The 15,657-nt window shown below is 47.3% G+C and overlaps 1 protein-coding gene across 1 annotated transcript in view; it reads right to left on the reverse strand.

The window, feature by feature from the left end:
• Nucleotides 1-15,657, reverse strand: part of UTP14A (UTP14A small subunit processome component) — a 124,685-nt gene that overhangs the window by 28,555 nt on the left and 80,473 nt on the right. Inside the window, exon 11 of the mRNA XM_029607411.1 lies at nt 6,427-6,805. Coding sequence (XP_029463271.1) covers nt 6,427-6,805 — 379 coding nt within the window. The remainder of the gene's footprint in view (nt 1-6,426; nt 6,806-15,657) is intronic.

Raw genomic sequence — 15,657 nt, forward strand, 5'->3', positions numbered from 1 at the left:
TGCCAACAAGGTGAGCGCAAGAGCCCGATCACGGGGCAGAAACACTTTTGCCTGCACCATGTCCAGCCTGGCTCCTATAAAGTCCAGCTGAGAAGATGGACAGAAGTAAGACTTTTGGTAGTTGATGACAAACCTCAAGGATTGCAGAGTCTGCACTGTCAGGGCTAAAGCGCACATCGCCCCTGATAGGAGTCGCTCTTAATCAACCAGTTGTCTACGTACGGAAAGATGTGCACCGTATGACGCCTGAGGTACGCAGCCACCACAGCTCGGCATTTGGTGAAGAAGCAAAGGGCTGAGGCAAACCCAAAAGACAGCCTTCCCCACCATGAAGCGGTGAGCCTTCCCCACCACGAAGTGGAGGTATTTTGTGTGACTGGGGAAGATAGTTATGTGAGCGTAAGTCTCCTTGAAATCAAGGGAGCAGAGTCAGTCTCCTCTTTTGAGGAGGGTGATCTGAGTGCCCAGAGAAACCATCTTGAATTTTTATTTTAAGAGAAATTTGTTCAACGCCCTGAGGTTGAGAATGAGGCGCAAGCCTTGTTTCTCTTCGGTATGAGGAAATACCTTGAATAGACCTTTCGGCTCTGCTGAGGACAAGGAATGGGCTCTACCGCTCCTGCTGTGAGAAGGGCGGAGAGTTCTGTCTGAAGTACGACCTGATGGGTGGATGAACCCCACGATGGACATGGGGGAGAGTTCTCTGGGAGCCATCTGAAATTGAGCCGGTACCCCTGATGGACTATTCTAAGGACCCATTGGTCCAAAGTGATGGCCCCCCCCCAGTGGTGTGCAAAGTCATTCAGCCTGCCTCCTACCGGGGGATCCAATGCTGGGGGAACGTGTGGCTGACTCATGCTCCCTCACCGCCAGTCAAAAGCACGCGGCCTGAGCTTACTGGGACGCTGGTTGAGGCCTAGGTGCCCGCTGTTGCTGGGAGCAGCTCCTGGAGCTAGTATGCGGCGTGTGATCCCAAGAGGCGGGGGGATAATATTTCCGCTGCCTGTAAAAGGGCTTCCTGGTGCTTGGCCCGGAAGACTTCAACTGAGCCACAGCATCCCGGAACTTTTCCCTAAAGACATTGTCACCTGTGCATGGGAGGTCAGCCAGCTTCTCCTGCACCTCTAGGCGAAGGTCAGAGGCCCACAGCCAGGCCATTCTATTGGTGCTGATGCCCACGGGCTGCAATTTCAAACATATCGAGGGTGGACCTCACCTCATGTTTGCCAATCTCTAACCCTTGCAGGGCAATAGCCGAGAGCTACTCCTGCTGTTGCTGCGGCGGCAAGCTCTCCATGAGGTCCTGGACCTGTTTCCAAAAGTTCAGGTTGTATTGGGTCACATACAACTGGTAGGTGGCAATATGGGCAATGAGCATAGTGCCCTAAAAGACCTTTCTGCCCAGAGCATCGAGCTCCCTATGTTCCCACCCCGGAGAGGCAGGCATGGGTGCTGAAGCGCCTGGCCTTTTTAAGGGTAGATTCCACTACCACCGACTGGTGGAGGAGATGCCGCCTTTCGAATCCCAAGGCCTGCTGCACCAGATAGGTGCTTCACCGTGCTAGATATTTAATCATCGGTTGCTTTTGGATTTTATGTCTCTTATAGAGCTGGTCTATAACTCAGCTAATACAAGTTAGTTGAATACTTAACTTGTGTATGATGACAGAGAAATGTCTTCTGAATTTAAATGTTGTTGAATGCCGCACTGAGTTGTAATCGGGGAAAAAGGTCCCTTTCAGGTACGTATATGCGATGCGTCCTGCTGTCGCTCCTTGTGACCTTGGGCAAGTCACTTTACCCTCAATTGCTTCAGGTACAAAAACTTAGATTGTAAGCCCTCTGGGGATAGAGAAATACCTACAGTACCTGAATGTAAACCGATGTGATATCCCGATTGAGATCGAATGCATATATATATATATATATATATATATATAAATAAATAAATGAGCTGATTAAGGCTATTTAAATGGACGTCCTGTCAAAGGTTTCCTTTCAGGTCTTCATGCCGCTCGCTGACAAAAACGCCCGACTCTGCATGGTTTCAGAATCTCTTCCTTCCTCAGGGGTGCAGCAAGCAAAATAATGTCTAAGAACAGCGCTGATTTTGAAAAATCTTCCTGTCACTGCAGGGATAACAATAGCGTCTGACCTTAAATATCTAGCATGGTGAAGCACTTAAAGCTCCTTGAGGTTTCCCGATACATGGGAACCGGTGTGCAGTATGATGGTTGCTGGATTTTCACAGTGAATCTGTCTAATAAGTCCATTACATAGTGAGAAATAACTTTTCATTTTATTGCACATTGTTTTTCTCACAATAAGAGGTTCTTTCCTGCTTAGCACCAGATAGGTGGCATCTGCCTTCCTATTGACCGGAAATATGGAGATCAGGTCTTCCCACAATTGAAGGAGAAGGTCCTTAAAGATGTCGTGGATGGGAACACCACGATTTCCTTGGGAACGACGACAAACTGGAGCACTTCCAGCATCTTATGTTGCACATTCTCTTCCGTAAGAAGTTGGAAGGGGATAGTCTCGGCCACGGCCCTAACGAACCCCGCAAAGGAGAGATCCTCTGGGGGGGGGCGTCTTTCCTCGGCGGGGAAGGCTCGGAGAGGGGGATCATCTGAGAGTTTGGATGAAGGCTCCGAGGAATTGTCTCCCCACGGTTCATAAGGGCCTTCTTCCTCACTAAGGCCATTGTGGGGCTGGCGCAGGTGAGGCTTGTGGAGGATCCTAGTCTTGGGCCCCGACAGCTTCGGAGGCACCAAAGGCCCCGCAGAAATTGACAGTTCCCCTGGCAGTGGGGGGACAGAGCGCCGCGGGAGACCAGAGGGCCCGTGCAAAGGCTCGGGGAACTGAGACCTCGGGAACACAGCACTGGTTGCGTCTTCCTCCTCCTCGGATCCAATGATAGGGATTCACTCTCGAAGGGGGCATCAGTGGTCACCGGTTGCATCAGGGGAGCGCCTAGAAGGATGTCCAGACGATCGATCAGAGGGGCCAGAATAGATGGCGGAGGCTCCGGCACTGGCATGGAGACTGGTGGCAAGCGCAGCTTGATGCTCTGCGGAGCTCCAAACACTGCAGTCTGCACTCTGTGGTCCAACTCCTCCTGAAAATCCGGTGAGGCCAGGACTGAGGAAGGGGGATGAGTCGTCACTGGCTCTTCCTCGGTTCTCTGAGGAGGCATGGTACCCGGCACCGATATTTGGTGGGGAACACCAAGGTATGTCGGAGGATGGGGCCTCCGAGGCACGGGGTCATTTCAGTGGCGGAACGGCAGCCACTGGCACTGCACCAGAGCCACGTGCTAATGGCAACTGGTGTTGATCTCCCACGGTGGTTGGCCTGGTCTTTCCCTGGCGCCGAGGAAGCAGAGGATCCCAATGTCATAGAATCTGGTGAGATCATGGAGGACTGATCACAATTCCCTCGATCCTTCAAAAAGATGCAGGAGGAGGAGCAGCAAGAGGGAGTGTATTGAGGGACTCCCCTTGATCCGCTGGAGTCGATGACTCCGACGTGGGTGAGGATGGAGCGGACTTTTTAGAACCGAAAAGTTTCTCTATCTTGTCAAGGCGTGCGTGACTGCCTTTGGGGGCCATCTGGTCACATAGCTGACACCCTCGGACGTCATGCAAAGCTCCCACGCAGAATATACAAACCTCATGCGGACCAGCGATTGACATGGTCCGTGTGCACTGGGAGCACCGACAAAAACCAGATGCCATAAAAATACCCGACGTGTGGTCAAGGACCGCTGGCTACCGGAAAGCAGGATGCTGGGAATTGACCGCAAGAAGCAGAAAAAAAAGATTTTGGAACCTATCGCGCCAAGGAGGCACTGACCATGAAGGGGGACCTGACGATGGATACAAGAAAAGAATACTCGATGTTTCCAAGAAAACAAGAAAGAAGCGGAGCTGCACTAACTGTGAGGTAACTGCACTGCGGAAAAAGAGAGGCTGAAGGGAGACTTCGCGTGGACGTGCGGATAGTGGCATGCTGGGCATGCTCAGTTTGCTGGTCAAAGCTTCTAGAAACTTTGACAAAAGTTTTCCCTGCTGGGCTCCATCGGATGATGTCACCCACATATGAGGACTACCATCTTGATTGTCCTAGGAGAATAAACATATATAAATGTAGTAAACCTTTATTAAATATTGAAAAACTGAGCATTCACCATTGTAGCATGAACCTTAGATATGGTTAGAGCCATAGAGTTTGCCAAAAGCATGGCTGTATTTTGTGGCTGGCCATGAGGCATTTTCAACATATAGTTGGCTTCTGCACTTGAGTTTTACAGTGGCAAGCATAGAGAAGCCTTTTCATCTAAGCACATCACTGGGAATGGCAGCATCCTTACTCCCTGGGTTTCCTCACTTTCAGTGGTGATGGCTTAGGTGGTGGTTCACCTTTCTAACTCCTCTCTCCCTTGCTGGGACAAATGTCATTCTTCCCCACTTCTTTGTTGGCAGGTGCCTTGTTTCGTCTGACTTCTCGCTCATTCAGCAGGTGGGCAGACATGGAAGAAGATCATTTTTTTTCTTCTCTTCTTTCTTGGCCTGGGGCAGATTTATTTTAAACATTTTTATTCCACCTTTATCAATATGTGCAACATAAAACAGCAGTGGAGGGGGATATAGAAGGTCCTACTGAGTCCAGGACTTCTCTTCTTGGGTGAGTAGGTAGAAGAGTAGGGCCCAGCTTCTGCTTTTAGTGGGTGGGTGTGGGGTGGAGGCAGATGCTCTTGCCTTCCAGTGGCAAGCTAGAGGAGATTGCTGGCTTAGCCAGGACACCTCTCTGTGATGGGGGAAGGCAGTGGACCTGCTCAACTGCAGAGGATCTTTCCGGCAAGGAGAGGTAGTGGGGTTGCTTAACAGTAGCAGCTCTCTGGTGGTGGGATGAGAGAGCAGCCTCTGCTTGGTTTTGGTTGGTCTTTCCTCAGCTGCTGCAGGCAGGAGGAAACAGCCACTGTTCTACCACAGCAGCTGTCTCTGGGGTGGCAGGCAGGAGGAAATGGTTGCAGCTTCTGTTTTCTTTGGCAGGTGGGCCAGGCTCTCCTCTTTTAGGGAAGGCCTGAGCCCAGGCTCCTCTTTTCCCTGGTAGCAAGCTGTTTTCTGCTGTGCCCATGCCAGCTGCTTCTTTCCCCCCTCCCTTTCTCCACTCCTGGGATTGCACCTTGCCAGGTTGAAAGCCACTGAGATGGTCCAGTAAATCACTGGACCATCTGGAGCTTCATTTCCATGTATTTAAGTGGACTAACAGGAAACCACACTATCTGGGAGCAGAGAAACCAGGAAGTCTGACGCCATTTATGCAATAATATAGTATTGCGGTTGCTGTGCTAGTCCACTTGAATACATAAAAATATAAGGGTCAACAAATGAGCTGTAGGTGATCCCTCTTTACTGATTAACTCAATACATCTGTGACTGGCTTTAATAAAATGCATTCCTTTCATCTGGTCAGTGAAGATACAGCACAGTTGCACTGGGTTAAATAGTACAGTCAGTCAGCTAGGCATGAGGTTGTCTGCATATGTTATTACATCTCAGTAAAGGGGAATGAGGAGGTGGGGGAGAAGAGGGGGGTTGACAGAGGTGACCGACAAAAAAGAAAAAAATCTTTACAGTTCAAAGGACCTACGGTATATCTGATAGTGAGTGAGAAAACCAAAGTCCTTTAGTGTTTGTTTTAAAGTGTTTGATCATCTGAATTTCAAATGTTTTGTGTTCTTGTATACCCCTAAAATTCCCTGCAATAATATAGAAACTCTCAAAGTAGGTTATTGAGCTCTTCAATCATTCTGAAGAACAAGCAAACACCCAGTAGACTCAGGGTACCCTCAGTTATTTATCCCAAAAATGTCATACTTTTCCCACCAAAACCATCATATCTGAAACCTTCCTTTAAAAATATTTTACCTTGAAAGGACATATGGGTAGATGTATCAAAATTTTCCAGTTTTGCTCCAGTTTTTGTTATTTTTTTTTCTGCTGAAACTATTGGGAGATTTTAACCAATAAACCTGAAGCCATTTTTGACCATGAACAAACTAGTGTGTGACAGCATAGTTTTATCCACATGCTGCTGAATATTTTAACATGCGTATTTGTCTAGTCAATGAGGGACATATCACAAGATACCTTACTGTCTCCTACAACAACTCAAAGTGAGCTATCCTGATATAGTAACAGCCAATACTGCACATCTCTGTCCCTGCTGAAGTTGGCTTCAGGTTCAACATGAGAATATATGCTGCTTTAAATTTGGTTTCTTTTACCCATTAAGGTATACAAGGCTTGAGCAGAGCTACACTGTATCTTGGACAGGCTTTGAACCACCAGGGTACAAGTCCCTAACATACAGCTTAAAAGCACTAACCTTTTTGCATTGGCCTTCTATGAAACTCACCCATTTCACCCTTGGACTGTTCCATTTCTCCACCTTCCTCTTTCTGGGACTGTTTCCTAAGATTACGTCTCTCCTCAAATTCTTGGAGAAGAGTTTCCTCCTCAGACAGTTCCTCCTCCTCCTCCTCATTCGTGGTCCCTGTGTTGCTCACAATGGGCGGCTCCTGAGGTTTCTCCTGAATGTCAGACTCCTTTGCACTGCTGCTGAGCTTCCCCAGCATCCAGGGATTTGGGCCATCGGTACTTAGTTGCGCCTCGTTGACAGAGGCGGGGATCGCGGTCTCTTCTTCCACTTCTGCCTCATCACTGTCAGACAACACCTGGAGCTTCTCGGTCAGTTCTTTGTTTTTATCCAGCTGTTCCTGCATTGCATGACGAGCCTGAGGACAGCAGGAAGGAAAGAAGTGCTCAGTAACCAGCAGAAGTGGCTGCAGTGAGGGCTCAGGCTTCAGACTTTACAAAGGCAATGAGTCATCCAAACAAAGAAACAGGTGACCGGTGCTTTGCACCTAATCATTCAACTCTCTGTGCTTTTATCCTGGATATATTTTTAAAAATGAAAAGAGGGAAGTATCAAGATATATTGCAGCTCTCCATTTATACCAGACTACAGGCCTTTTATTGGACCAAGGTATCACAGTCTGCAAAAACTACAGTTTTTCGCTAGGACCAATACAGCAACTGGACATTTTGCAAAGGAGAAATAAATGTTGCTTAATGAAATCAACTCATCTGCAGTACACAATTATTTTGTTTTGGGGGTGGGGTGGATATTGCTGTTAATCAAACTGGAGATCGATTTGGGGTTTAATCAAATGATCTCAAAATTGCCAAACTGTAAAGGAAAATTAGTTTCTTACCCGATAATTTTCGTTCCTGTAGTACCACAGATCAGTCCAGACTCCTGGGTTTTGCCCCCCTCTAGCAGATGGAGACAGAGAAGTTTTCAAAACAAAACTCCGCCTTATATAGGATGGTGCCACCTACAGTCCAGCAGTATTACTCAATGTCAAAGCAGAATGGCTCTCAAAAAACCACCATAACTATGTACAATAACTCTTCAACAAGAAAAAGAAATAACCGGTTCACTTAACCCTCCTAGGAACGGAACCTGTAGAACCACTTCAGGACAGTCAATCCAATTTCTGCAGATCTGAAAACAAATCAATCAATAACTGAGTGGACTCTCCCTTACTTCCATGTGTTCCCCGGGCGGGACTCTGGACTGATCCGTGGTACTACAGGAACGAAAATTATCAGGTAAGAAACTAATTTTCCTTTCCCTGTACGTACCCGGGTCAGTCCAGACTCCTGGGATGTACCAGAGCTTTCTTACCTGGGATGGGATCTGGAGAGGCCCGCTCGAAGCACTGCTTCTCCAAAGCCTCCTTCACTCGGTGCCTGAACATCCAGTCTGTAGTGTCTGGCAAAGGTATGCAAAGACTTCCAAGTCACCGCCCTGCAGATCTCCTGCAGTGAGACCATTTGACACCGCCCAAGAAGCCGCCTGCGAACAGGTAGAATGAGCAAATATGCCGAGCCTATAGCCTCTTTCAACTTGCATGAAATCGTAGCTTTAGATGCCATATTTCCTCGTTTCGGACAAGCCCACAGCACAAAAAGATGGTCCGTCACACGAAATGCATTAGTAACTTCCAGATAATGCAATAACACCCGAACATCCAGCTTCCATAAGTCTTTACACATAGGGTCTGACCGGTTCAAAACGGGAAATGACGGAAGCTCCACTGACTGATTCCCGTGAAAAGCAGACACCACCTTCGTAAGAAAGGAAGGAACCGTCCGCAAGGACACACCAGAAACCAAAATTCTCAGAAACGGCTCCCTACAGGATAGAGCCTGGAGCTCCGATTCCCTGCGAGCAGATGTGATAGCGATAAGGAAAATCACCTTTAACGTGAGATCCTTTATTGTAGCCATTTTCAGAGGCTCAAAGGGCGCTGTACACAGAGCTGAGAGAACCAAGTTCAGATTCCAAGAAGGACAAGGGTGCCTGATCGGGGGACGTAAATGCTTTGCTCCCTTTAGGAAACGAGTCACATCGGGGTGAGCAGCCAACGCCATGCCTTGAATGGAACCGAGCAAACAACCAAGAGCTGCCAACTGAACCCTCAGGGAACTACAAGATAAGCCCTTGGCGAGTCCGGATTGCAAGAAACCTAAAATATCCGACACCGAAGACCGAGTAGGAACAATCGCCCGGTCCACGCACCAAGATTCAAAGATTCTCCACACGCACACATACGCAAGGTTGGTGGATGTCTTGCGCGACTGGAGAAGGGTTGCCACCACAGCGTTCGAATACCCTTTGCTCCTCAGGCGGCGCCTCTCAAAAGCCATGCTGCTAGACAAAAGTGAATGACCTCTTCCAAACACACGGGCCCTTGATGGAGAAGGTCCAGGAGCAGTGGTAATCGCAGGGGACCCGCCACTGCCAGACTGACCAGGTCTTCAAACCAAGGCCATCTCGGCCACTCTGGAGCTACAAGGATGACTTCTGCTGGGTGTATCTCCACTCTCCTGAGCACTTTGCCTATCAGCGGCCAAGGAGGGAAGACGTACAGCAGCACGTCGGTCGGCCAGGGCATCTACCCCTTCTGCTCCTGTTTCTCTGCGGCAACCGAAGAAGCGCGGAGCCTTGGCATTCTGAAACGTTGCCATGAGATTCATGCGGGGTACACCCCACATATCGCATATGAGCTGGAAAGCTTTGTCTGCAAGCTCCCATTCCCCGGGATCGAGGCAGTGCCGACTGAGCAAGTACGCCTGAACATTGTCGACTCCTGCTATGTGAGATGCTGCAATACTTACTAAATGCTTCTCCACCCAGCTGATCAGTGCCGGGGCATCAGTTGGCTCTTGGCTAAGTTGACCACCCAACCCAGTGATTGCAGGAGTTGAAGCACTCTGCGAATTGCCAACTGGCCGAGCGACTCTGACTTTGCCCGAATTAGCCAGTCGTCCAGGTATGGATGCACCAAGAACCCCTCTCTGCGCAGATGAGCCACCACCACAACCATTACCTTGGTAAATGTTCTGGGCGCAGCGGCAAGACCGAAGGGCAAAGCTCGAAACTGAAAATAGCGACCCATCACTGAGAACCTCAGAAACTTCTGGTGGTCGGCCCGAATGCATATGTGAAAATATGCTTCCGTTAGGTCCAGTGACGCCAGAAACTCTCCTTTTCTTACTGAGGCAATGACTGACCATAACATCTCCATACGAAAACGTGGCACCCTGAGTCAGCGGTTTACGTGCTTCAAATCCAGAATGGGTCAGAAGGACCCCTCTTTTTTGGGAACTACGAAGTAAATGGAATAACGCCTTTTTCGCTCCTCCACCTGAGGAACTGGGGTGATGGTGCTGAATTGCAGAAGGCGTTTCAAGGTATCTTGTACTGCCTGTAGTTTCTCTTCGTAACTGTGTGGAGAGACCAGAAATTGCCCCGGAAGGCGGTGTGCGAAATCTAAAGCGTAGCTTTGATTTATCACAGTAAGGATCCACTGGTCCGACGTCACCTTGACCCATTCCTCGTAAAACAGGGACAATCTGCCCCCAATAGCTGGAATTGAGGAATGGGTCGGCGTCCCTTCATTGGGAAGACTTGGCCCCAGATGCGGACAGGGTAGCCCCGGTTCTGCCAAAGCGTCGGCCACGAAAGGGCTGAGACCAGGACTGTTGGCGACCGGACGCTTGCCGAAAGGAAGAAGCTGGAGCTCTGGATGAATGAAATCTCTGATTCCCTCTGAATCGAGACCATGAAGGAGCCCCTCGACTTGGGCCTATCTTCTGGCAGTCAGTGAACCTTGTTCTCCCCAGGGATTGAATCATATCCTCGAGGTCCTTGCCAAAAAGCAATTTACCCTTGAACGGCAACAACCCCAGCTGAGCCTTGGAGGAAATATCGGCCGACCAGTTTCTTAACCACAGGAGCCGACGAGCCGAGACTGCCGACACCATGGATCTGGCCGAAGTCCGTAATAGATCTTAAAATGCATCCGCACTATACATGATTGAAGCTTCCAGACGCCCTGCTTGCTGTGCTTCTGCATCGGAAAGACCAGCATTAGCCTGTAACTGCTGAACCCAGCGAAGTCCCGCTCAAAAGGCAAAATTGCTACACATAGCTGCCCGCACTCCCAGTGCCGAGGCTTCAAAATTTTCTTGAGCTTCAGCTCAAACTTTCTATCCTGCAGGTCCTTCAGGGACCCGTGACTGGGATTGTGGTCTTTTTTGGTGACTGCGGACACCCGCAGTGTGTCAATTGCTTCCTCCGGAAGAGGATATAGCTTATCCATAGCCTTGCTAACTTTCAATCCCAGATCCGGAGTATCCCATTCTCTATATCCATGGCCCCTAGCCTGGACTCCTCTGGCAGCACATCTATGCCTAGCTCTCCGAGTATGGCAGGGATAAGCGGAGCCAACTCCTCCCTCCTAAACAGACAGACCACCTTAGGATCATCTCCTTCCACAATGTAAGAGCCTCGTGCTGGATCCTGTGGATGTTGATCAGGGTCTGTATCCGCCCTTATTGGAGGCTTGCCCTGCAGGTCCTGGTCCCCTGGGTCCGCATCCTGACCCATGGAATCAGTATCGGTCTGATGAGCCCCTGTAAGCAAAGGGCGCTTAGCTTTGGAGGACCTAGAGACTCCCTTAGACCGCTTTCGAAAAAGAGACTTAAGACCACTAGAGGACGTTTTACCCCCAGCCTGCAGCTTCCCTTCCCTCCTGGCTTTAAAAGCCTTATGGAGAAATAAAATAAACTCCGAGGAGAAGGAGGAAGAGGAGGAGGAGGAGGAGGAGGAGTCAGAAGCCCCCTTGGGGCTATCCTCCATTGCAGGTGAGAGAGACTGTAAAGGTTCGCTCCCTCCAGGAAACCCTGGCTGAGGAGATAGAGGAGGCGGGAGAATCCCCTCACCCATAGCTACATGAGTCACTGATATAAAAGACTCCAAAATGGCCTCCGTTCCCGCGCTCAGCAGGAACGGATCTGCCTTAGCTGATCTCGGTGCAGCTAACACTAAGGAGCTCGAGCAGCCTTGCCTTTAACCATTTTCATGGCCCCGGAGGATCCCTCCCCCTGGGAAGACACGCCGAGCACAGCCCCTCCCGATAAAGACACACGCAGGCCGAGCCACATGAACGGCACACAGACATGCTGAGCGTGGCATCGGGCCTGAGAAAGCTAAAATTCAATTCTGTAAAAAATAGAAAAATAATCGTGGTCCGCCCAAGCGCCGAGTCAGGGAGGGAAGAGAGCCGCAGCACTGGTGACACTGACAGAAAACGAAAGAAAATCAAAACTTTTTTTTTTTTTTTTTTAAAGACTTGCCCGGCAGTGGTCCACGGTCCTGATCCGGCGGGGTGGAGTGAACTGGGTTCCCCAGTGTCGCACCCAGCTGATAGCTTGGAACAAGAGGGCCCTTGACCCTGTAATGCAGCTGCCTCAAAAACCAGTGGGGGATGATCCCCTCAGGACCTTACAAACCCCCTGGGAGGCTCAGGACAGAAACAGTTGTTTTTTGTTTTTTTTTTAAATCAAAGTAAAAAGGTTTTACAGACCGAACACTCGATAAAACTCACAGAACTCACTACTCTAACTCTAATGAACAATCAGCACAGACTATAGGCCTTGCACCTCCACCATCTGCTGGAGACAGAGAAATACTGCCGGACTGTAGGTGGCACCATCCTATATAAGGCGGAGTTTTGTTTTGAAAACTTCTCTGTCTCCATCTGCTAGAGGGGGGCAAAACCCAGGAGTCTGGACTGATCCAGGTACGTACAGGGAACAAGGTAATGGCAAGAGCCAGAAGAATGTTAAGGTACACAGGAAGAGGCAGAATGTCAAAAAGGAGGTGGTAACACTTCTGAACAAATCATAAAGAGATTCAAGCATTTCTACAAGGCAATTTTCAAAGCCATCTGAAATCTGCCCACTGGTGCCCCAGCTAAAGAGAGACACAGGGGAGGCGTTCCCAGAGGCAGGGTAGGGAAATCACACACTTAAGACTGGGTTTTCCTACCTATGTGCACCGTTTTCCAGCAATTCTTTTTTGCTCGTGTCAAAATCAGATGCAAAGTGTGCTTTCTTTATCGTTAATAGAAGATTTATTTCACCATGGTGCCCTTTTCCCTTACCTGATATCAGGAACAGTAGACGATTGGTGTTCATCAAAATAGAGGATGATACTCAAAAGAGGTTTGTCTTGCTGCATTTGAGAATTAGCTGGGCAAACCCAGAGTTTCTAATTTTCTGGGCTCCTAAAAGGTTAACTTTTAGCCGCTTAAGTCGTTAGCCAGCTAAAACATACCAGTACAAAAGCATGTGTCACTGGTAGCATAGCTTAAGTTTAGCTGACAGCACCAATATGGAGTGCTACCTGGCTAATCTCATCCAAGTAAGTCTGGTCACTGTGAACAGTCTTAAAGTTAGCCAGGTAAATTCAGCAGAAGACTTACCTGGTCTTGCTGAATAACCTGGCTAAAAGTAACCGGGTCATTATTGTGGGAATCGTTTTATTTTCTGGCTGGGCTGCTTCCTCCTATTCCTTTGGTTTCCAACTCAATTGGAAACGGCATCCTTTGGGCTCTGGTGCCATGAGCCTTCATTATACCCAGGGATTTCCCCCTTATTATATACCCTTCCCTCCCAAGTCACTGCAGTGGAAACTCTCAGCCTGGCCCTTCTAGAATCCTGCAATCACAGGCCCTAATTACGGCCACTAGGGGTTGCCATTGTGTGATGACTGCACTCCCCCCCCCTCCTCATTCCACCCCAAGTATGTATATGTAATATAAAATTATAGTAGCATGTATATTCTAATCATCCTCTGTAGATAATGTTCTTTATATATTATTGAAATGATTGTCACACTTTTTGAATATATATTGACATTGTTCAGTTGTGTAATTGGTTTATCACTGCTGGGCATTCATCTCTTTTGATGATTATTAAATCATTTTCTAAAAACAATAGTGGTACCTCAATCTCTGCTTTTGTGAACTGATTGATGGTATTTGTATTCTCCCCCTTTTTGTTTATTGCCTTATCACTGGGTGTACTTTTATAATGGGGAATTAGGTGATGTAGTGCTCATTACAGACACATGAAGAGAACATACTGGTACTACCGCTGAATAAGCCTGTCATTTTCCTAATACGTTCTCAAGTGCGCCCTTTTTTTTGTGGAGATCAATAGTTTCATTTCTCATTTAATTACCTGGGTACAGAACATCATTTGGACTGGTGACAGCAAAGAAACCAGATGTGTGTACTAAGGATGGAGGTTACAATCCATACAAATATAAATGGCTGGACTAACAAGTGTGCTCCTAGGACATAGGTTCTGGATTAGACAAGCTCTGCTGGAATCACATATTTGATGTAGGTACTTTAAGGTAGCTAATTACAAGTATTCCCATTAATTTCAACATAGAAAGACATGGTTTAATGGAACAAAGTCAGCATAGCTTTACCCAAGGCAAGTCTTGCCTCACAAATCTGCTTCATTTTTTTGAAGGAGTTAATAAACATGTGGATAAAGGTGAACCGGTAGATGTAGTATACTTGGATTTTCAGAAGGCGTTTGACAAAGTTCCTCATGAGAGGCTTCTAGGAAATTTTTACTAATAGGTCTGAAATTTCATTTTTTAGTTCCTTCAGAACTCTGGGGTGTATACCATCCGGTCCAGGTGATTTACTACTCTTCAGTTTGTCAATCAGGTCTACCACATCTTCTAGGTTCACCGTGATTTGATTCAGTTCATCTGAATCATTACCCATGAAAACCTTCTTCATCATGGGTACCTCCCCAACATCCTCTTCAGTAAACATCGATCGAAGCAAAGAAATCATTTAATCTTTCCGCGATGGCCTTATCTTCTCTAAGTTCCCCTTTAACCCCTCGATCATCTAACGGTCCAACTTGACTCCCTTACAGGCTTTCTGCTTCGGATATATTTAAAAAAGTTTTTACTGTGAGATTTTGCTTCAACGGCCAACTTAAAGATCATTCCCCTGTCATTTGGATGACGTCAGCCATCAGCAATGAATGAATATCAGAACACCTGTCAAAATATACTGAATTCCTGCCTTGCAGGAACTACAATCAGCACCAGACCTTATTATAAAGCCTGCTGATAAAGGCGGTATGATTGTTGTGCAGAACAGGAATGATTATGAATGTGAGATCATGCGCCAACTAGATGATACACGATTTTATCAACGTCTGGATGCTGACCCTACTCCTGATATACGGAAACTAATATCATTGGTGGTGCAGTTGGGTTCGCAATCTGGCTTTCTAACTTTGAAAGAAGCAAATTTCCTCACAAAGAAATATCCTTGTGTTCCTGTGTTTTATACATTGCCCAAAATACACAAAAATGTCAATCATCCTCCGGGACGTCCTATTGTATCGGGCTGTGACTCAATTTTGGAACCTTTATCTCGATTTGTCGATCACTTTCTAGCGCCATTTATTCCATCTATGCCTTCCTATATTAGAGACTCCTCCGATATGATAGTTTTTTTGGAACAATTACAGATTGATACTACTGATCTTAAAATGGCCACCCTAGATGTCGAGGCTCTCTATACCTCGATCCCACAAGATGAGGCAATCAATATTGCTGAAACTTTTTTTGATCAACGACCTAGACCTCATCGAATTCCTACTGACTTTCTGGTACAGTTATTGCAAATAGCCTTAAAAAAGAACTTCTTTGCCTTTAATCATGAATTTTTTCTTCAGACGTGTGGTACTGCCATGGGGGCCACTATGGCCCCTGATTTGGCCAATCTGTACATGCATTATTTTGAAGAACAATGGCTTCATGATCATCCATATCAGTGTCATTTACTGGTGTGGAAAAGGTACATTGATGACGTTTTTGTATTATGGAAAGGGAATGAAGACGTTTTTGCATCATTTTTAGATTGGCTGAATGCTTTAAATTGCCATCTTAAATTTACTGCCACCATTGAAACTTATTCTATCACATTTTGGATATAAGAATTACCATCATTGATGGGAGATTTGTTACATCGCTTTTCCGGAAACCAGTTTGTTCAAATACCTATTTACACTTTTCCAGTGCACATCCGAGAAATTTTAAACGTAACTTACCAGTTAGTCAGTTTATTCGTCTCAGACGACTTTGTACTGATGTGCAGGATTTCGAGGTACAATCAAAAATGTTGCGTGA

The sequence above is a fragment of the Rhinatrema bivittatum genome, chromosome 6, assembly GCF_901001135.1.
Source record: "Rhinatrema bivittatum chromosome 6, aRhiBiv1.1, whole genome shotgun sequence".
NCBI lineage: Eukaryota > Metazoa > Chordata > Amphibia > Gymnophiona > Rhinatrematidae > Rhinatrema > Rhinatrema bivittatum.